At 41.1% G+C, this 19,235-nt stretch overlaps 1 protein-coding gene across 1 annotated transcript in view; it reads left to right on the forward strand.

Annotated features, from left to right (window-relative positions):
• Window positions 1-18,954, forward strand: part of LOC131276928 (zinc finger protein 69 homolog B-like) — a 115,033-nt gene extending 96,079 nt beyond the window's left edge. The window contains exon 5 of the mRNA XM_058290549.1: window positions 18,266-18,954. Within this exon, the coding sequence (XP_058146532.1) occupies window positions 18,266-18,409 (144 nt within the window). The 3' untranslated portion in view covers window positions 18,410-18,954. The remainder of the gene's footprint in view (window positions 1-18,265) is intronic.
• Window positions 18,955-19,235: the final 281 nt, after the last annotated feature.

Below are 19,235 nucleotides of genomic sequence, written 5' to 3' on the forward strand. Positions count from 1 at the left end.
TCTTTATTTTTGTGGGGTCAGAGGTGATCTCTCCTTTCTCATTTCTTATTTTCTTTATTTGTATCTTCTCTTTTTCTTTGTTAGTCTCGTTAAGGGTTTGTTAGTTTTATTGATCTTCTTAAAGAAGCAGCTCTTTGTCTTGTTTTTATTTTCAAGTGCTTTCTTATTTTGTATTTCATTTAGTTCTGCTGTTATCTTTGTTCTTTCTTCTTCCTGTGGGGCTACTTTGTTGTTTTTTTACTCTTTCCTCCATATGAGCAGTTCTTCAATATTTGCTCTTTCTTCTTTTTTGATGTATGAATTTATCCCTATAAATTTCCCTCTCAGTACTGTTTTTGCTGCATCCCATAGTTTTGGTATGTTGTGTTATTTTCATTAGTTTCAAAGTAGTTATTAATTTCTTTTGAGATTATCTCTTTGATCCACTGTTTTTCTAAGACTCTGCTGTTTAATTTCCATTACCTGCTGTGAAATCTGGCCCTCTGGCCCTTTCAGATTTCCAGGTTAACTCCACTGTGGTCAGAGATATTTTGTATGATTTCGATCTTTCTGAATTCATTGAGCCTTTCTTTGTGGCCTACCATATGATCTGTCTTGGAGAATGGTCCATATGCACTTGACAAAAATGTATATCCCACTGTATTTGGGTATAATGATCTGTATATGTCTATTAGATCCAGCTCTTCTAATATACTGTTAAAAGTTTTTGTGTCTTTTTTGATTCTCTTTTGAGATATTCTGTCCAAAGTTGATAGTGGTATATTGAAATCCCGCATTATAATTGTGGAGTCATCTATTCTTTCACTTAGTTTTTCCAGTGTTTGCCTCACATGTTTGGAGGCGCCCTTGTTAGGAACATAAATATTTATGATTGTTCATTCTTCCTGAGAGATTGTCCCTTTCACTAATATGTAGTATCCTTCTTTGTCTCTCACAATTGTTTCACATTTAAAGTCTATTTTGTCTGATATTAATATAGCTACTCCTGCCTTTTTTTGGTTATTGTTTGCTTATAAGATTGTCTTCCAACCATTCACTTTCAATGTCCATGAATTCCTAGGTCTAATATGTGTTTCTTGTAGACAGCATATAGATGGGTCATATTTCCTTGTCCAATCACACAGTCTGAATCTCTTGATAGGTGAGTTTAATCCATTGACATTCAGAGTTATTACTTTCAAGGAATTATTTATGTTAGCCATATTTTGATTGGACTTGTTTTGTCATATTTTGGTTTTTTCTTCTCTTTTTGTCTTTTTTGTTGCTCTTACACTCTCCTCCATTTCTGCCTCTCCTGTTGTTTTCTTTCTTCCTGCTGAACTCCCTTTAGTATTTCTTGAAGGGCAGGGTTCTTGTTGGCATATTCTTTTAATTTCTGTTTATCTGTGAATGTTTTGAACTCTCCATCATTTTTGAATGCTAGTTTAGCTGGGTATTCTTGGTTGTAATTTTTTTTTCTTTTAGTACCTCGACTACATCATACCACTGCCTTCTTGCCTCCTTGGTTTCAGATGAGAAATCAGCACTTAATCATATGGAACCACCCTTGTATGTGACGGTTTTCTTTTCTCTTGCTGCTTTTAGAATTTTCTCTGTGTCTTGAACATTGTATAATTTGACAAGTATATGTCTTGGGGTGGGCCTGTTAGTATTTATCGTATTTGGGGTGCGTTGTGCTTCCTGGACATGTAGATCCATCTCTCTCAGTAGATTTGGGAAGTTTTCAGCCATTATTTCCTGCAACACCCCTTCTGTCCCCTATCCCTTCTCTTCTCCTTCTGGGATTCCTATATATGTATGTTTGTGTGTTTTGAAATGTCATTCAGGTCCCTAAACCCTAGCTGGATTTTTGTATCTTTTTATCAATCATTTCTACTATCTGTTTGATTTCCAAAGTACTGTCTTCCATGTCACTAATTCTCTCCTCTGACTCTTCTAATCTGCTGCTATTTGCTGAGAGTGTATTTTTGATTTCTTGAACTGTGGTGTTCATCACCATCATATCTGTTATCTTTTTGCATGTGTCTGCAATTTCCTCTCCAAGTGTTTTCTTCATACTGTTAATCTTTTCCTTTACTTCATTAAGTTGGTCTCTAATATATGTTTTGAGATCTTTAATTACTTGTCAGATGTTCTGCTCCCCTTCCTGGTTTTTAGTTTGTTCATTGGATTCAGCCATATTTTCTTGATTATTGGTTTCAATTTTAGTTTTTTATTGCTGTCTGGTCATCATTTTATCTTGATGGGTTTAATCAGTTCTTTAGCTTCTTTGTCTAGTCTTGGGTATTAATTAGTTGTTGTTCTTGCATAAGTGTTATGTCTTCTCTTTGTCACTTTGTTCTTCTTACTCTATTTTCTCGTTGCTGGGTAAATTCACTTTGAAGGAAAGTAGTAGGGCCAGGGAAAGCAAAATGAGTAAGAAAAGAAAATGTATAAAGTAGTATTTGTTAGTAAATGTTTAACAGAGCAACAATGTGAGTTCTGGGAGAATGGATATTAGACTAATGTAAGTTGTGTAGAGTTATACCAGTAAGTAGATTACCTATAATGAGACAGCCAACTGAATATGGGGAGGAATAAAGTGTGATTTAAAAAGCCAGTGTTTTAATGAGAGAGGGAAGGAGAGAAGAAAGACAATGGTATCAAGAGTGGATAAAATACAGAAAACAGAAAAAAGGCATTAGAAATTAAAGTTCAAACAATTTTGGGTCCAAAGAAAGGCAGGTGAAATGTCAGAGAAACAGTAGATGATGGAGGATAGGAAGATGTGGGGGAAAGGGGATAGTGTAGGTGACAAAAATCAAATCACAGAGAAAAGAGGAAATGGAGAATGAGGTAACACAGCTAATGTGAAGCGCTCCTTGGAGCACCTATTCTATAAATAAAATAAAATAAAATAAGAAGAAAAAAGAAAAAAACAAGAAAAAAGGGGGTGGACACAGAAAAAGGATGGAAACAAGCAGGAAAAAGAAAAGGAGAAAAGCAACTACATAAATGAAAAAGGACCTTGGCGGATGAAATGGTTATATAAAAGACCAGGAGACAATGCAATATTAGCAACCAAGACAAAAAAAAAAGAAAAATGAAAATAAATCACAAACGCCAAGGACTAGGGTAATCCAGGACCCCAGATGGACCTCAGGGCACTGTGAATTCAGGGATGGGAAGTCTGATATTGCAGACTCAAGGCTTGTGAGTCTCTGGAGCATGGGCCACCATGGTTTAAGGGACACAGTCCTTGGAACCATGCATCTGGTTAACAGGGTGCCTGCAAGCACCGCAATGCAACACAGCCTTCAGGGATACCTGCAGCTGGGTGCCAGCCCTACGGGGAGGGATCCCACCCACAAACTCTGACCTCTGTGTCAGAAACCCAAAAGTCCACCTCTCACAATAATCTCTTCTGTCACTGTCTCACCAAATCGAAATCCAGACACCTGCCCTGCATGCCCCTGAAATAGTCTGTTGGGGGCACTGCTGCACTATAAACTGTTCAGGGACTTCCTCTCCTGACTGCCTGCCCTAGGGGGAGGGGCTCCAACTCAAACCTCAGACCTCTGAGTCAGAAACCCAATATTTCACCTCTCGCAATAATCTCCTCTGTGACTGTCTCACCAAATCAACTTCCAGACACCTCCTGCCCTGCAAGCCCCCAAGACAGCTTGCTCAGGGCTTGGGAACTCCCCAGCACAGCAAGGCCTTTAGGAAGCACCAATGCTGCGCCACTGGCCCCAGGGGGAAGCATCCCATCCACAACCCCTACCTCCATGAAAGAGACCCAAAATTCTACCTCTTGCAAGAATCTCCTCTGTCACCGTCGTCCCACCAAATCAATGTACAGACACTTGCTGCCCTGAAAACACCTGAAACAGCCCGGTCCAGCAGGACTCCAACCCTACTCAGTCACTTCTTTGCTGACCCTATCATGACTGTTATTGCATATCATTGAGATCACACAAGATTTTACTTTTGAGTCTACCTTGTTTCACTCAATGTTACCTTGGTTTTATCAGTATGGTGGAATGTACAGGAACTTCCTTTTTCAGTGCTTGAAAATAGTCTTTTGTGTGTATATAATTGTGATGGGTAGGCTAATGTGTCAACTCAGCCAGGTAATTCTGCCCAGTTGTTTGGTCAAGGAAGTACTTGGCTAATCTAATACAAGGGCATTTATGGACTTGTCACCATTGGCTTTATGGCACTGATAATTTTAGCTGATTACAATTACATCAGTCAGGGAGACTGCCATCAGCAATGAGCAATGCTTTATTCAATCAGTTGAATGGCTTAAAAGGAGATGAGATTCCAGCACTTAGTGAGAATTTCCCAGCTCATCTTTGGACAGCCAGTGTCTCTCAGAATGTGTCAAGAACCTTCATTGGACTTTCATTGGAGTCCCTTGTTGCAGCATGCTTGTGGAACCTAGACTTGTGCATCCCCACGGTCATGTGAGAGACTCTTAAATTTGCATACTATTGACAGATATCTCTTGTTTATTCTTTTTCCCCAGAGAATGCTGACTAATAAAGCTTTGTAGAGGGAGCAGTTCTTGAGGAACAAAGTCTTAAACATGGGGTGTCTGAGGTGGTTCAGGGAGTTTTGCAATTGGCTCTCTACTGTAATTGGACCAAGCGTATCGAGGACTCCCTTAACAATAATGAAGAGGCTGCTGACAGTCCAAGGTACAAGTTAGCAATCAAGATATGCAAAATATTGTCACTGGAATCCCCTACTTCCTTGCTTATAAGAAGCAAGGTTCTGGGTGCGATTGTTTTCAGCACCTTGAAGAGTTTTGTAGAGTTAAATGGTATGATGATGTTGGCTGACTCCTCCTTTATAATCTGGATACTGTTAGAGAAGAAAGAGATAATTAAAGGCCTTCAAATTTGAAACTTCAATGCCACATATGTGATGGGAAAATTTCTTTGTGTACTCTTAAAGAAAATATTGTCACCTATAGCCACAAGCTCAAAATATCTGCGAACCAAACTCAGACTCTCATTGTATGAGTAGCAGAGTTACGGAGGAATCTAAAATCTCAACTCTGCAGGGTTTGTGCAGTTAAAATGAAGGCACTGATTTTTAAAAGAGTGGAATGCAGAGACTTTGGATGAGGTATATAGGATGATGATAATATTGGAGGAGACATTGAAACCCTGAATTATGCTGAGACTTTACTGTTGTAGAATTTGAGAGAGGTTCAATTGTTTGTGTATAGAGAGGCCAAGACTCAGGAATGATTTTGAGAAGGCCAGACTCGGGAGCTTTCTGTTTGAATCCCGAGCCCGGAACAAGATTTTCAAATGTCTTTTATACAGAGATGAAAGGCCAAATGGTCCCTTTGTTTCAGTTCTCAATAGGCTTGAATTAGCATATCTATCTTCTACATCCTAGGTAAGCTTTTAGCATGGACTCCAGACATTCTAGATGAGCTTTTAGCATATGTGGTTTGCATTTCCCCTAAATACTTAAAGTTTATAGACCTTGCATTCTTAAAGTGTTTCCTGGAACTGGAGTCATTGCCATTGTCACCAAGGGCAGGGCTGCAGCCTCTTACCCTTCCACACCCACAAGTCAAACAGCTTAGGTTATCTCTGAAGAGACAAAGAGCCTCCCAACCATAGCCCACATCATTTCCCCCCTTTGCCAAAGTTTAACTTGCTACGCTTTGGCATAATTACTGTTGGAGCTATGAGGTGGATGGCTGTTTGTTGTTTTGATTGATTATTTATCAGTCTTCAGTGCAGTATCCAGGACTGTTTTTAGAAGTCTAGAACTTTTCATTCTGAACAGCAGAATCTTGGGGCAGGGGCCTCCTGCAGTTATTCTGCTGCCACGGGCACTCACGTGGATTTCCAGTCAGGTTCCAGATCCATCTATTACATTTATTTTACCCTTAAAGAGTTTACACCTTTAATTTAAAAGGGGTGCTGAAGGGAGATGATTTCTTTTCTGTAACTGCTTCCCGCTGGCCATGGGCTGTAGTCATTGCCTAATAAGGTGTAAACTTCTTATTTTAACTGGAGTAAGATGGATCTGGCATTCTGTACCAAGTTAGATGAAGTTTTCATATGGTTAATAAGATGTTCACTCCGAAAGAGACAAACTTAATTAAAAATTTGGAATACCCGTTTTTAAAAGAGGACATTGGATTACAGAGGTAGACAAGGATAGGTGCCTATAAAGATGGCACTCCTTTTTAAAAGCTGGTGGGAACAGCATATATATTCTTTTTTAAGTTATTTATCTTTAGAGACAAATTGCAACAGACACTTAGCTTTGTCTGAAGACACATTCCAAACTGTTTAATGATTGGCACTCATTCACTCTGTTAGATGATCCTGGTGAACTGGCACTCGTTGGGCAACTGGCTTCATTCAGGATTAGAACACTAAGTTGGAAATTCTCTTAGTTTTCAGCTGTGGGAGTGATCAGAACTACAGAATAAAATTTTTTTACACCTTGGTTTTAATTGTACAATTTCTAGCAATTTTGACTTGTTCAATAGGTGACTCACCATCAGCAAGCAAGCCTCACCTTTGCTACACAGTAGAGTACAGTAGAATATAGTAAGTTGACTGAGCCTGGCTGAGACTGCCACCTTATTCTATAGACATGTTTATTAACTGTTTAGAAAATGAATTTACTAGGAATCTAACATGTCTAATATACATCTGCACTTGATCCAAAATAGAAAAGATAATGTTATAATTATTAGGCATATATTTAATACAGGATAAAAGTACAGCACTTAATATTAACTAAATATTACTTAATGCATAAGGATTCAGAGTTGCAATTATTAGTTTTAAGTTTTAGGTTTGTAATACTTTACATGTTATCTCTCCATGAGAGCAGGCCATAATGCCAATTGTGTTTCAGTTTCACTTACAGTAGTATTCTGGTACCATGGCTCCAGTTAGCATGTTCTTCACGCAGTGAGCAAGTGGCAGCATCGTTGATTCTAGAGAGGGTTTCCAGTGTTCTACTAGCCTGGTGCATAGTGCTCTCTGGCACTATGGAACAGTGCCAGTCTGGAGGCGATATCCATTGTACACTTGGTGGTACTGAGTCATCATTGGCTGCTGCAGGAGCTTGAAACTGCAACGTAGTTTCCATCGACTTCAGGAGCAGAACCAGAGGCTGATATAGCAAATATTTTAATTGAGAGGCCAGTGACCAGCCTAGCCAATAACTCACATGGAGAGGCAAAATGCAATGTATACATGGCCTGGTTTGAATGCACAAAAGAGTTTGATAATGTTAAAGTTTATTCCTTGTTTATATATATATATATATATATTTTTTTAAACAATTTAATGCAACACATCATATATCAAATGACTGTTTACTTACACAATTTTACCATAAGGATAACAGTAGGTACTTTACTTTAGTAATAGAGGGGGAAAAAATTACTTTTCATTGTTAAAATGAAAACAGAATATTTCCAATAGAATCAAGATAACTTTTTATTAGTATTTACTTAAATATGTACTTTGCGGTGGCCTTCAGACAGGTTTTATTAGCACGAAGTTATTTCTGGTACTAATACCAATCTAAGTTTTTAGTTAACAATGACTTTTAGAGCTAGAACTGTTTAAACATTTTCAGTTTGGAAGATGTTTTACAAACTCTTTATATTTGACTATAACCACATTGACTAGCCACCTCATAGTTAAATAAATTTATTAAGTTATAATTACCAACCAAAGAAATTTATTTTTTTAAGAGAGCATACCCACAATCTTTTTCCTTTAGCCTAATTTCACCAATGTGAACTTACAATTTTCATGACACTAAAGATTTCGTATATATAATGTTAATTTAGTTCATAAATTAACTATGGGAGATTACACTCAAGTTAAATAAAATTGAAACCATTATAGTTTAAGCAAGGAATGTTCTTTTTTTCCCTTATAGGAAGCTGAAAACTTTAAGTTATGAAAATGAATAATTTAAAAGCATACTGACTACCAGGTTTTAAAACACATTACACAATTACTTAATTTGTTTCATCATAATCCAGGAAAGATCTCTCCATAGTTTTTATGGACTTTACTTATTGAAATTTGTTAATGGAGCCACTAATTACCTTTATTTTGTGGGAAAGAAATCTTCTGGAAGAAAATAAGCTCACCAGATTGTGGAGAAGAAGAAAATAATTTATTCTCAATCTTGCAAGAAGGGGCACAGAGCCAGATATGGCTGGTGCCCTGAACAAAGAAAATTACACAATTTATACCCCTAAGCCTAGCACACAAGCTCTTCCTGTTTCTCCATAGATTGGATACTTCAGAAGTTACAGCTTATCTGAGAAGATCTAACTTTCCCATGCAACAGTTTATGATTTAACTGCTTCTTCTTGCGACGGTTTGCTCGGTCGGTAGAGGTGGGGTCTGGCTGCGGACGAGGGGTGGGTCCAGCTCTGGACGAGGGGTCGGTCCCACTTGGGACGAAGGGTCGGTCCCACTTGGGACGAGGGGTCGGTCCGGCAGCAGACGAGGGATCGGTCTCACAAGGGGTTGCGCGGTTCGGCTGACGGGGTCGCCCGGCGAAGCCGGCGACGAAGGGGTCGCCCGGAGAAGCAGGCGACGAACTGGGGACAAGGGAGGCCAGGCCCTTGTCGGGGGCTCTCAGGACTGGAGGGCGCACGGCAGAAGAACTACCGCGGAGACAAGGTAAACACACAAGTCCACTTTATTGAGGGAGAGGCAACAGTTTTATAGGGGCTGGGGAAGGCTGATTGGTCGAAGCCACGCCCTATTCTGATTGGTTGCCAGCGAAAGGTCAGTGGGCGGTACTGAACGGGGGAGGGGTGGTGGTTAGGGATTGGCTGTCGCTGTTGCTGGGGGAAGGGGCAGGGTTTAGTGATTGGTGGCTGCTGTTGCTGGGGTGGAGGGCAGACTTGAGTTTCCCACCCACGCCTGGCTGTTGCTGCTGTCGGGGGAAGGGAAAAGGGCGGGCTGGATTTTTCCGCCCACACCTGGCTGTTGCTGCTGTCGGGGGAGGGGAAAAGAGCAGACTGGATTTCTCCGCCCACGCCTGGCTGTTGGCTGCTGTCGGGGGAGGGGAAAAGGGCAGACTGGAATTTTCTGCCCTGCGCCTGCGCAGGGAGAAGGAAGAAGAAGGGTGCCGCCCCACAAGGCATCGGGTGGCGCCATCTGGGAGGAGGGGCGGCCGCGGAAGCATGGCTGCCGAGAAGGGGAGACCCGAGGGCACTCTGCGCCCATGCCGAGCTTCCTTCAGGGGTGGCGGTGGGCCCGACCAACCACCCTATTATGGGGGCAGCGGAATTAGGCCTACGGCGGCCGCTCCCCTGCCAGGCCAGCAAACCACACTTCAGCCTGAGGGGTGACCGCACTTCTATCACATTCTAACCATTTTAGTTTTTACCTGCTCCCCTTTGTTAAATAAGGAATAGAATTTAGTGCTGAAATGGCACCGACCTAGCTCCTTGTTGGGCATCCTTCCACTGCCCATAGGACTGGCCTAAGCTGGTCTCCTCCACTGCTGTCCAACCCGGGAGTGGGAGACTGAGGCAGTAGGCCACCAGGTTACAACCATCAACTTTTTTTTAAATGTGAAAACTATCCTAATCTTTGTTATTTTTCTTTTTACATTTTATGACTGACAAAAGGTTTAAACTGGGAAATTACCAGGCAAACTGATTCTTAATTCCCTAGCCTAGTAGATAGGTTTAATCTGCCACACTAGTCTTGCCTTTAAAGATCTTGCGAAGAGGAGGCTCTTTCCCAATTATTTCTATAATCAGATTTCTATATGACTTCTTCATCCTGCTTAGTTTAATTTGAGCTTTAAGAACATTTATTTACATATATAACTGCATATTTAATTTTTTAACAATTTGAATAGAGCTCTTTTAAGAATTTTCATTTGTTAATTTGATATTAATATCCTGATGTATAAAGACATACACTGAGCAAATGGGCAGACACAAAGAGTTAGACACAGAAACACAACTCATTGATATTACTTATAATTTGCATTACTTTATATACTGTTTAGGTTAATTTGGGGTCCAGAAATATATATTACTTATATAACTGCATATTTAACCTCAACAGTTTGAGCAAATAGGCAGACATGAACAGTTGGACACAAAAACATAACTTTAGTTACTTTAAACTTCTAATATTTACAAAGCAAGTGTGACTGCAAAACATTTCAAAGACTCCTGAAACTTTTCTTAATTTGCACTATGACTGTGCAGTTTTACACTATGACCATGCAGTTTTACACAAGAATTTTCTTTCTCAATTAATGGATTGTAACTAAAATGTTCTCAATGCTTTAGCACTTTTTTTTGTTTCAGAACTTTATATTTTACTTTGAATTTAGCAGAATTTTGAATAAGCAATAAGATTAATTTTATATATATTTACTGAGGCTATTTGAAGCCTCAGGGAGACAGACTGGTTTCTCTCATTAATTGCCACTCTTAGGAACACTGACCATCAAGGCAGGAGACTCCCCCCCCCCCCTTTTTTGATTTGAGATAATAAAACTCCCGTGGTCATTTAACCTTATTCCATCAGTCAGCAATTTATTTAGTTTACACTTGAATTCATGAGAGAAAGGGTTACTAATACCAGGACAGGAGAAAGTGATGTCCCAGCTCTTCTCTGGCCTGTAGGGCAGAAGCTATTATGAAATAACCATAGCAAAGGCAAGGGGTGAGGTTAGGCTTGAAGTAACCATAAACAAAGGAAAGGTTAGTTTAGAATTTACACTTAAATAATAGTTTCAAGCTAAATTAACTCAGCTATAATTTCAGTTATTATCTTTTCACTGTTTTATAATATAAATGCATTTATAAATGATTTTAACTCTTAGTTACCGTTTTTATTTTTAAAAACCTGTTAATTTTATAACACTTTTAAACACCTTTCATTCAACTTATGACATAGTAAATGAACTTAACCATTACTTTAAATTTTCTTTTAAGGTAAAATAAATCTCTTGCAGTTAGTTTGAAATAAAAAGCTACTTTTCAGGATTTGATTTCTAGAACATAATGTTCTTTTAAAAGAGATAAGACCCTTCTTCAAACACTGAGGAAATGATGAGGTTAAGGCACAAGAAGCTATTTAGATAAAACAGATTTTCTTTGTATACTGATCTTACTCAATTTTAATCATAAAAGTTTCCTTCCACAAACCTTCTACACTTTCAGTATTCATTCAGGTTTTGTCCCACACTCTACTCTTTCCAATAATCAATCATTTTATCTTAGGACAAAATCATCTTCTGTTTCCTTAACAATAAAAACACATTCTATATCTAAGTTACCAGGCAAACTTCTTACAATACATAATTTGCATTAATACTAAACAAGCTTGTTAAAATAATGAACTTTTCTTCGCTTTTAATACTTAGTAGCATGTAATACCAGAAACAGTTTTTTCGATGCAAGTTGGCAGGGAAGGCTGCTATTATCAATTCAGTTTTTTTTTTTTTTAAAGATTTATTTATTTAATTTCCCCCCCTCCCCTGGTTGTCTGTCCTTGGTGTCTATATGCTGCGTCTTGTTTCTTTGTCCGCTTCTGTTGTCGTCAGCGGCACGGGAAGTGTGGGCGGCGCCATTCCTGGGCAGGCTGCACTTTCTTTTCACGCTGGGCGGCTCTCCTCACGGGCGCACCCCTTGCGCGTGGGGGCTCCCCCACGCGGGGGACACCCTTGCGTGGCACGGCACTCCTTGCGCGCATCAGCACTGCTCATGGCTAGCTCCACATGGATCAAGGAGGCCCGGGGTTTGAACCGCAGACCTCCCATATGGTAGACGGACGCCCTAACCACTGGGCCAAAGTCCGTTTCCCCAGTTTTTGTTTAATAATGACTTTCTGCAATTAGCCATTTAAATACCTTTATTTAAACAATGCATTGCTAAAACTTTTATAAATATTTATACCTTTAAGACAAATTTTACCTTCACAGAACACATTCTCTTACTTAAAGTTACTACAATACCTTCTAAGAACCTGAGCAGAATGCAAACGTATTTTGTCTTTGACACCCTATGGAGGGAACTTTACTGCATTTATTCTGATTCTGCTTTTCATCCCCTTCACTTCCCCCCTTCCAGGCAGTCGGGTGCACAACAATTAAACAGGAATGCGGCTTATGAATAGAAGGTGTGGACTCCCTGGAAAGGGGCAAGCCCCTCCCCCCTTTCTAGCTTTCAGCCAAAATGAGCAGACAGAACCTACTCAAATTCGGCAACTCTCCTGGGGACCCAACCACCCTGACTGCGGCAGCCCCAACAAACTTGGGTGTGTGGCGCAGACACAGATGGCCTTCAAGCCCCGGCGAAGGGGCAGACCAGAAACAAGACAGCAGAGCATGCACAAACATCTAGACTCCACAAACATCCAGACTCCTCAAAACTGCCCCATAATCATTTCACCCTCTTGGCAATGGCAAGGGATGGTTCTAGCTCTACTGCATTTTACTTTACATAATGACACAACTCCAACAGTAGCATTGAGCTGACATAGAAGCACAAAGGTCACTAATCTGACCCACAAGCTCTCTCTATATATTTTTAACATGGCTGCCCCCACAGCCATCACAAACCTTAGAACACTTAACATTTGGCATAAAGCAAATTCATTCAAAATTTAGCACCGTAACAAAAGATTTCAGCTAGATTATTTCCACTGTTTAACTTTACACTCAGACCAAGCTCCACTAGAAAAGCTGATCCATTTTCCTGTAACCAAGTTGTTGTTTTTTTTTCAATCTAGACCAATTTCCAGGACATTAGGGCTCGAACCTATAAAAAGCCCTTTCTATTAAAATCAAGCCTCCACTCCTTTAGTGGATATGACTAGTACCAGATTCTAACATGTAGTTAGACAAACCCAAGACACCAGAGCTTTTTCCCGGTTTTTCTCCAGGACATTAGGACTCGAACCTATAAACAGCCCTTCCTATTAAAATCAAGACTCCACTCCTTTAGTGGATGTGAGACCAGTACCAGATTCTAACATGCAGTTAGACAAACCTAAAACGCCAGGGCTTTTCCCCAGTTTTCTCCTTATCCCAGGCCTAGAGAGAATGGCTTCCCCCCAGTTTTCTGGAGCTACTAGGGTTCTTTTGGGAGGTGATCAGCCTCCCCTTCCTAGCAATTAAAGCTAGGGCTTTCCAGACTCTGCTCACCCAGGGAGTCTTACCTTCTTCCATGTTCAGAGTTCTTTTTTGTTCCCAGAATCTTTCTCCTCAGACCTTCCATTGCCCTCAACTTTTGTTGGGAACATTCTGGTGGAGCCCACATCTGTTCTGGATTAAATTTAATCCAGGGGCACCCAGATTTGGGTTTCAACCAAGTCCTCCCGGCTTCCTCGGGGATTTGGAAGGGGCTGCAAAATGCTACCGTCTCTGGTCTTCATTTGCTGTCCCGCCAGAGTCACCAAAAATGTTGTAGTTTTGAGAGAGGCTCAATTATTTGTGTATAGAGAGGCCAGGACTCAGGAATGATTTTGAGAAGGAAAAATGGTTTATTGATGGCTGGCCGGACTCGGGAGCTTTCTGTTTGAATCCCGAGCCCAGAACAAGAGTTTCAAATGTCTTTTATACAGAGATGAAAGGCCAAATGGTCCCTTTGTTTCAGTTCTCAATAGGCTTGAATTAGCATATCTATCTTCTACATCTTAGGTAAGCTTTTAAAGTGGAATCCAGACATTCTAGATAAGATTTTAACCTATTTGGTTTGCATTTCCCCTAAATACTTAAGGTTTATAGACCTTGCATTCTTAAAGTGTTTCCTAGGACTGGAGTCGTTGCCATTGTCACCAAGGGCAGGACTGCAGCCTCTTACCCTTCCACACCCACAAGTCAAACAGCTTAGGTTATCTCTGAAGAGACAAAGAGCCTCACACCCATAGCCCACATCATTACCACATGAGCTGCTATGGCCTGCCCTGTCAAAACCACACATTTTCAACCTTGTATCATCCAGCCTCCATCCTGTCCCAGGATGTCTGAATCAACTTCCAGCCCTGAGGTGTGTACCACCCAAATTGAAGCCTGACCTGCCCAGCCCCCAGTCTGCCCCTGCCCTGTGGGACATACCGGCCAAACTCCTGTATGCACTGCTGAGCCTCCAGTCCTCCCTGAGGAAACTGCCTTCCAACTCCTGCCTGAAGAAATAAATCCTGTCTCATCAGAAGAAAATGCTAGGGGATGCCTTAAGGTCAGTAGCTTGCTAGGCATTTCTAATCCTTCTCACCCACCCCCACCACCTCTCTTATTTTCAAGGCCTATTACTAGACTAAAATCACAACAAGCCCCCAAGGTGAAATACAAGTGTGATCCAAGAGGAAGTAAGGTATACTCAGAAAGAACTGCATGAGTTTTCCATCTCATATAGACACACATCAGGGGAATATGTGTGGGAATGGATAGTAAGACTATGGGATAATGGTGAAGGGAAGATAAAGTGGGATCAGGCTGAATTTATTGATAAGGGCCCACTAAACAAAATACTGGATTCAACATGTAGCTCAAGGGTTAGAGAGGGCTCTAACAGTTTGTTTTTATGACTGACTGAATAATGGACCAAAAGATGGCCTAGCATGTCTTAGGTTGAGATGCCCAAATTGTCCTTGCATACAGTAGAAGAGGAAATTCAAGGGCTTACTGAGATTCGAATGCTAGAATGGATTTACCATTTGAGAGCTGCCCACCCACCCCAGGAATATCCAGAGGACACACCTTTAACTTGGGCTATAATGAATAAATTTGTAAGACTAACTCCATTTTCCCTGAGTAGCTCTGTGATTGCTCTTCTCTGTAGTCCAGATATTACTTTTGGGTGGGCTCTGATGAAATTAGAATCCTTAAACTTTATGGGAATGATCAGACATTGGTCTGGTAAAAGCCAGATTTCAGCAGTTAATTGCCAAAGTCAAGGTGGGAGTGACTACTTCAATGAAAGGCAGATTCAGTAAAGCACTAAAACTAAGTGCACTGAGTATGAGCCATATAAAGTTATGGCCTTAGATAATACATCACTGGGGTACATACCAGTGAAATAGGCAGTCTACTAAATTTCTTTCAGATCTGTAAAAGCAGAAGAGTTCAAGGTCAACTGAACAAAAGCCTACCTCAAATGACAGACACAGAGAATCATGACCCCTTATTCATTTCCCAGACTTGAAACAGTTTATAGACCAAGAGCTCCTTGAATGACCCGAAGGCCAGGTCTCCTGGGGGAAGGATCCTGTTAAACTGCCCAAAATGTATACTGTTCTTCCTCCTGCCATTCCCCCAGGAGATCTACAGCCTTCTACCAGAGTAACTGTGCACTGAGAAAAGGAAATGATCAGATATTTCAGGGATTATTAGACACTGGCTCAAAAGTGACATTAATTTCAGGAGATTCAAAATATCACTGTGATCCAATCAGAGTAGGAGCTTATGAAGATCATGTGGTTAATGGGATTTTAGCTCAGGCCTGTCTCACAGCTGGTCCAGTGTGTCCCCAGCCCCGTTCTGTGTTTATTTCCCCAGTTCCAGAATGCATTATTGGAATAGACATAATCAGCAACTGGCAAAATACCCACATTGTATCCCTGATATGTGGGGTGAGGTCTATTGTTGGAAAGCCCAAGTGGAAGCCACTAGAACTACTCCTGCCTAGCAAAATAGTAAATTTAAAAAGCAATACTGGATTCCTGGAGGGACTGTAAAAATTAGTGCCACCATCAAGGATTTGAAGGATGCAGGGGTGGTGAATTCCCACAACAAACACATTCAACTCTCTTAATTGGCCTGTACAGAAAATCGGTTGATCTTGGAAGAACAATAGATTATCATAAAGTTAAGCAGGCGGTGCCTCCATTTCAGCTGTCCCAGATGTGGTATCATTGCTTGAGCAAATCAACATGTTCCCTGGTACCTGGTATGCAGCCATTGATTTGGTGAATGCTTTCTACATTTCTATTAGTAAGGACCACCAGAAACACTTTGCTTTCAGCTGGCAAGTCCAACAGTGATACCTTATTGTCCTGCCTCGGGTGTATCAACTCTCTAGCCCTACATCATAATATTTTCCACAGGGATCTACTCATCTTTCCTTCTCTTAAGACATCACAGTGGTCCATTATATTGATCATATCATGTTGATAGGACCTAGTGGGCAAGAAGTAGCAAAAACTGTGCATGTATTAGTAAAGAATTTGCATGGGAGAAGATGGGAGATAAATCCAACTAAAATACAAGGTCCTTTACCTCAGTGAAATTTCTAGGTGTCTAGTGGTGTGGGGCATGTCAAGATATCCCTTCTAAAGTGAGGGATAAACTGTTGCATCTGGTACCTCCTATGACCAAAAAAGAGGCAGAATGCTTAGTTGGTCTCTGGGTTTTGGAAACAAAACATTCCTCACTTGGGTGTGCTACTCCAGCTCAGTTACTGGGTGACCAGAAAAGCTGGTAGTTTTGGGGGGGGGGGGCGGAACCAGAACAACAAGAGGCTCTGTGTCAGGTCCAGGCTGCTGTGCAAGCTGCACAACCACTTGGGTTATATGATGCAGCAGTTCCAATGGTGCTGGAAAATTCAGTGGCAAATAGAGATGCTGTCTGGAACCTTTGGCAAGCCCCTATAGGAGAATCACAGTGCAGACACTTAGGATTTTGGAGCAACGTCCTGCCATCCTATGCAGGTAACTACTCCCCTTTTGAGAAACAGCATTTGGACTGGTACTGGGTCTTAGAGGAGTCTGAACACTGAACCATGGGCCTTCAATTTACCATGAGACCTGAGTTGCCTATCGTGAGCTGAGTATTGTCTGATCCACCAAATCATAAAGTTGGGCATGTACCACAGCACCCCATAATAAAGTGGAAGTGGTATATATGAGATAAAGCTCAAGTGTGTCCTGAAGGCATAAGTAAGTTACATGAGGAAGTAGCCAAAATGCTCGTAGTCACCAACACTGCCATATTACCTTCTTTTTCCCAGCCCACAGCTTTGATCTCTTGGGGAGTCACTTGTAATCAATTCACTAAGAGAAAACTCAGGGCTGGTTTACAGATGGTTCAGCATGGTATATGGTACCACCCGAAAGTGGACAGCTGCAGCACTGAAGCCCTTTTCTGGGACTTCCCTGAAGTACAGTAGTGAAGGCAAAGCCTCCCAGTGGGCAGCACTTTGAGCAGTGTACCTGGTTTTCTTTTTTCTTGGATGAAGAAATGGTCAGAGGTACACTTGTACGCTGATTCATGGGCTAATGCCAATGGTTTCATTGGATGGTCAGGGACTTGGAAGGAATAGGATTGGAAAATTGGTGACAAAGAGGTCTGGGGAAGAGGTATGTGGGTAGACCTTTTTGAGTGGGTCAAAAAATGAAAATATTTGTGTCTCACATGAATGCTCACCAGGGGGTGACTTCAGCAGATGAAGTTTTTAATAATCAAGTGGATAAGATGACCTGCTCTGTGGCTAATGCTCAGCCTGTTTTCCCAGTCACTCCTGTCTTTGCCAATGTGCTCATGAACAAAGTGGCCATGGCAAAGATAGGGATGTAGGTTATGCATGGCCTCAGCACCATGGGCTTCCCCATACCAAGGCTGACTTGGCTACAGCCACTGCTGAGTGCCCATTCTGCCAGCAGCAGATATGCACACACATACCCAATATGGCACTATTCCTCAAGGTGTCTAGCCTGTTACCTGGTAGCAGGTTGACTACACTGGACCACTTCCACCATGGAAGGAGCAGAAATTTCTTTTAACTGGAATAGACATATACTCTGGATATGAGTTTGCATTTCCTACACACAATGCTTCTTCCGAAACTACCCTCCCTGGATTTACCAAATGTATTATCTACTGCCATGGCATTCCACACAATATTGCTTCTGATCAAGGAACCCATTTCACAACAAATGATGTGCAGGAATAGTCACATGCCCATGCAATTCACTGGTCTTACCATGTTCCCCCTCTCCCTGAAGCAGCTGGATTGATAGAATGGTAGAATGGTCTTTTGAAGACTCAATTATGGTACCAACGAGGTGGCAATACCATACAGGGCTGGGGCAATGTTCTCCAGGAGGCTGTGTATGCTCTAAATCAGCATCCATTCTATTGTGATGTTTCTCCCATAACCAGGATCCGTGTGTCCAGGAATCAAAGGGTGGAAAAGGGGTGGAAAAGGGCACCACTCAATAATACCCCTAGTAGCTCCCTAGGAGATTTTTCACTTCCTGACCCTGCAGCTTCAAACTCTGCTGGTCTACAGATTTTAATCACCAAAGGAAGAGTGCTGTCACCAGGGAACACAACAGTGATTCCATCGAACTGGAAGTTAAAATTGCCACCTGACCACTTTGAGCTCCTCTTACCTCTGAATCAACAAAGAAGGAAATTACGATACTGGCTGTAGTGATTGATCCTGATTATCAAGGGGAAATAGGACTGCATCTATATGATGCAGGTAAAGAAGAGTTTGCCTGGAATACAGGAGATCCTCTAGGGCATCTCCTCATACTGCCATGTCGTATGACTAAAGTCAATGGGAAATTGCAACAACCTAATTCAAGCAGGAGTAAAAATGGCCCAGAATCTTCAGGAATGGAAGGTTGCATCACTCCACCAGGCAAAGAACCACAGGTAATGGAAATATGGAATGGGTAGCAGAAGAAGGTAGTGATAAATATGAACTTCAAACACATGACCAGTTACAGAAATGAGGACTGTAATGGTCAAGAATCTTCCTTGTTTCATTATGGTGTAGATTGTATATATACACAAAACAAATTTCTTTGTCTTCTTCCACAAAGTTTTCCCTTATATAACAAGTTGTATCAATTTCATGTCATAATATTTGAGGATATCAAGTTTAAGAATGAATATTACCGAAGACCTTGCATCATATTCTGTATGGAATTAATGTATTTCCAGTAGTAAGCAGGAGAGTTCAACATTGTTTAGTCGAAATACATATATATGCATGTTTGCTACTGTTTTTACTGAGAGACTAAGTATGGTTTAAGGTAATGTGTGTGGTTGCCAAGTTGACAAGGGATGGACTGTGATGGTTAGGCTAATTTGTCCACTCAGCCAGGTAGTTGTGCCCAGTTGTTTGGACAAACAAGCACTGGACTAACTCTAATACAAGGGCATTTATGGACTTTAGTCAACATTCATTTTATTGCAGTGGTAAATCATAGAATGCTGTTTACAATTACATCAATCAGGGAGATTGCTAG

The sequence above is a fragment of the Dasypus novemcinctus genome, chromosome 30 (assembly GCF_030445035.2).
Source record: "Dasypus novemcinctus isolate mDasNov1 chromosome 30, mDasNov1.1.hap2, whole genome shotgun sequence".
Lineage (NCBI taxonomy): Eukaryota > Metazoa > Chordata > Mammalia > Cingulata > Dasypodidae > Dasypus > Dasypus novemcinctus.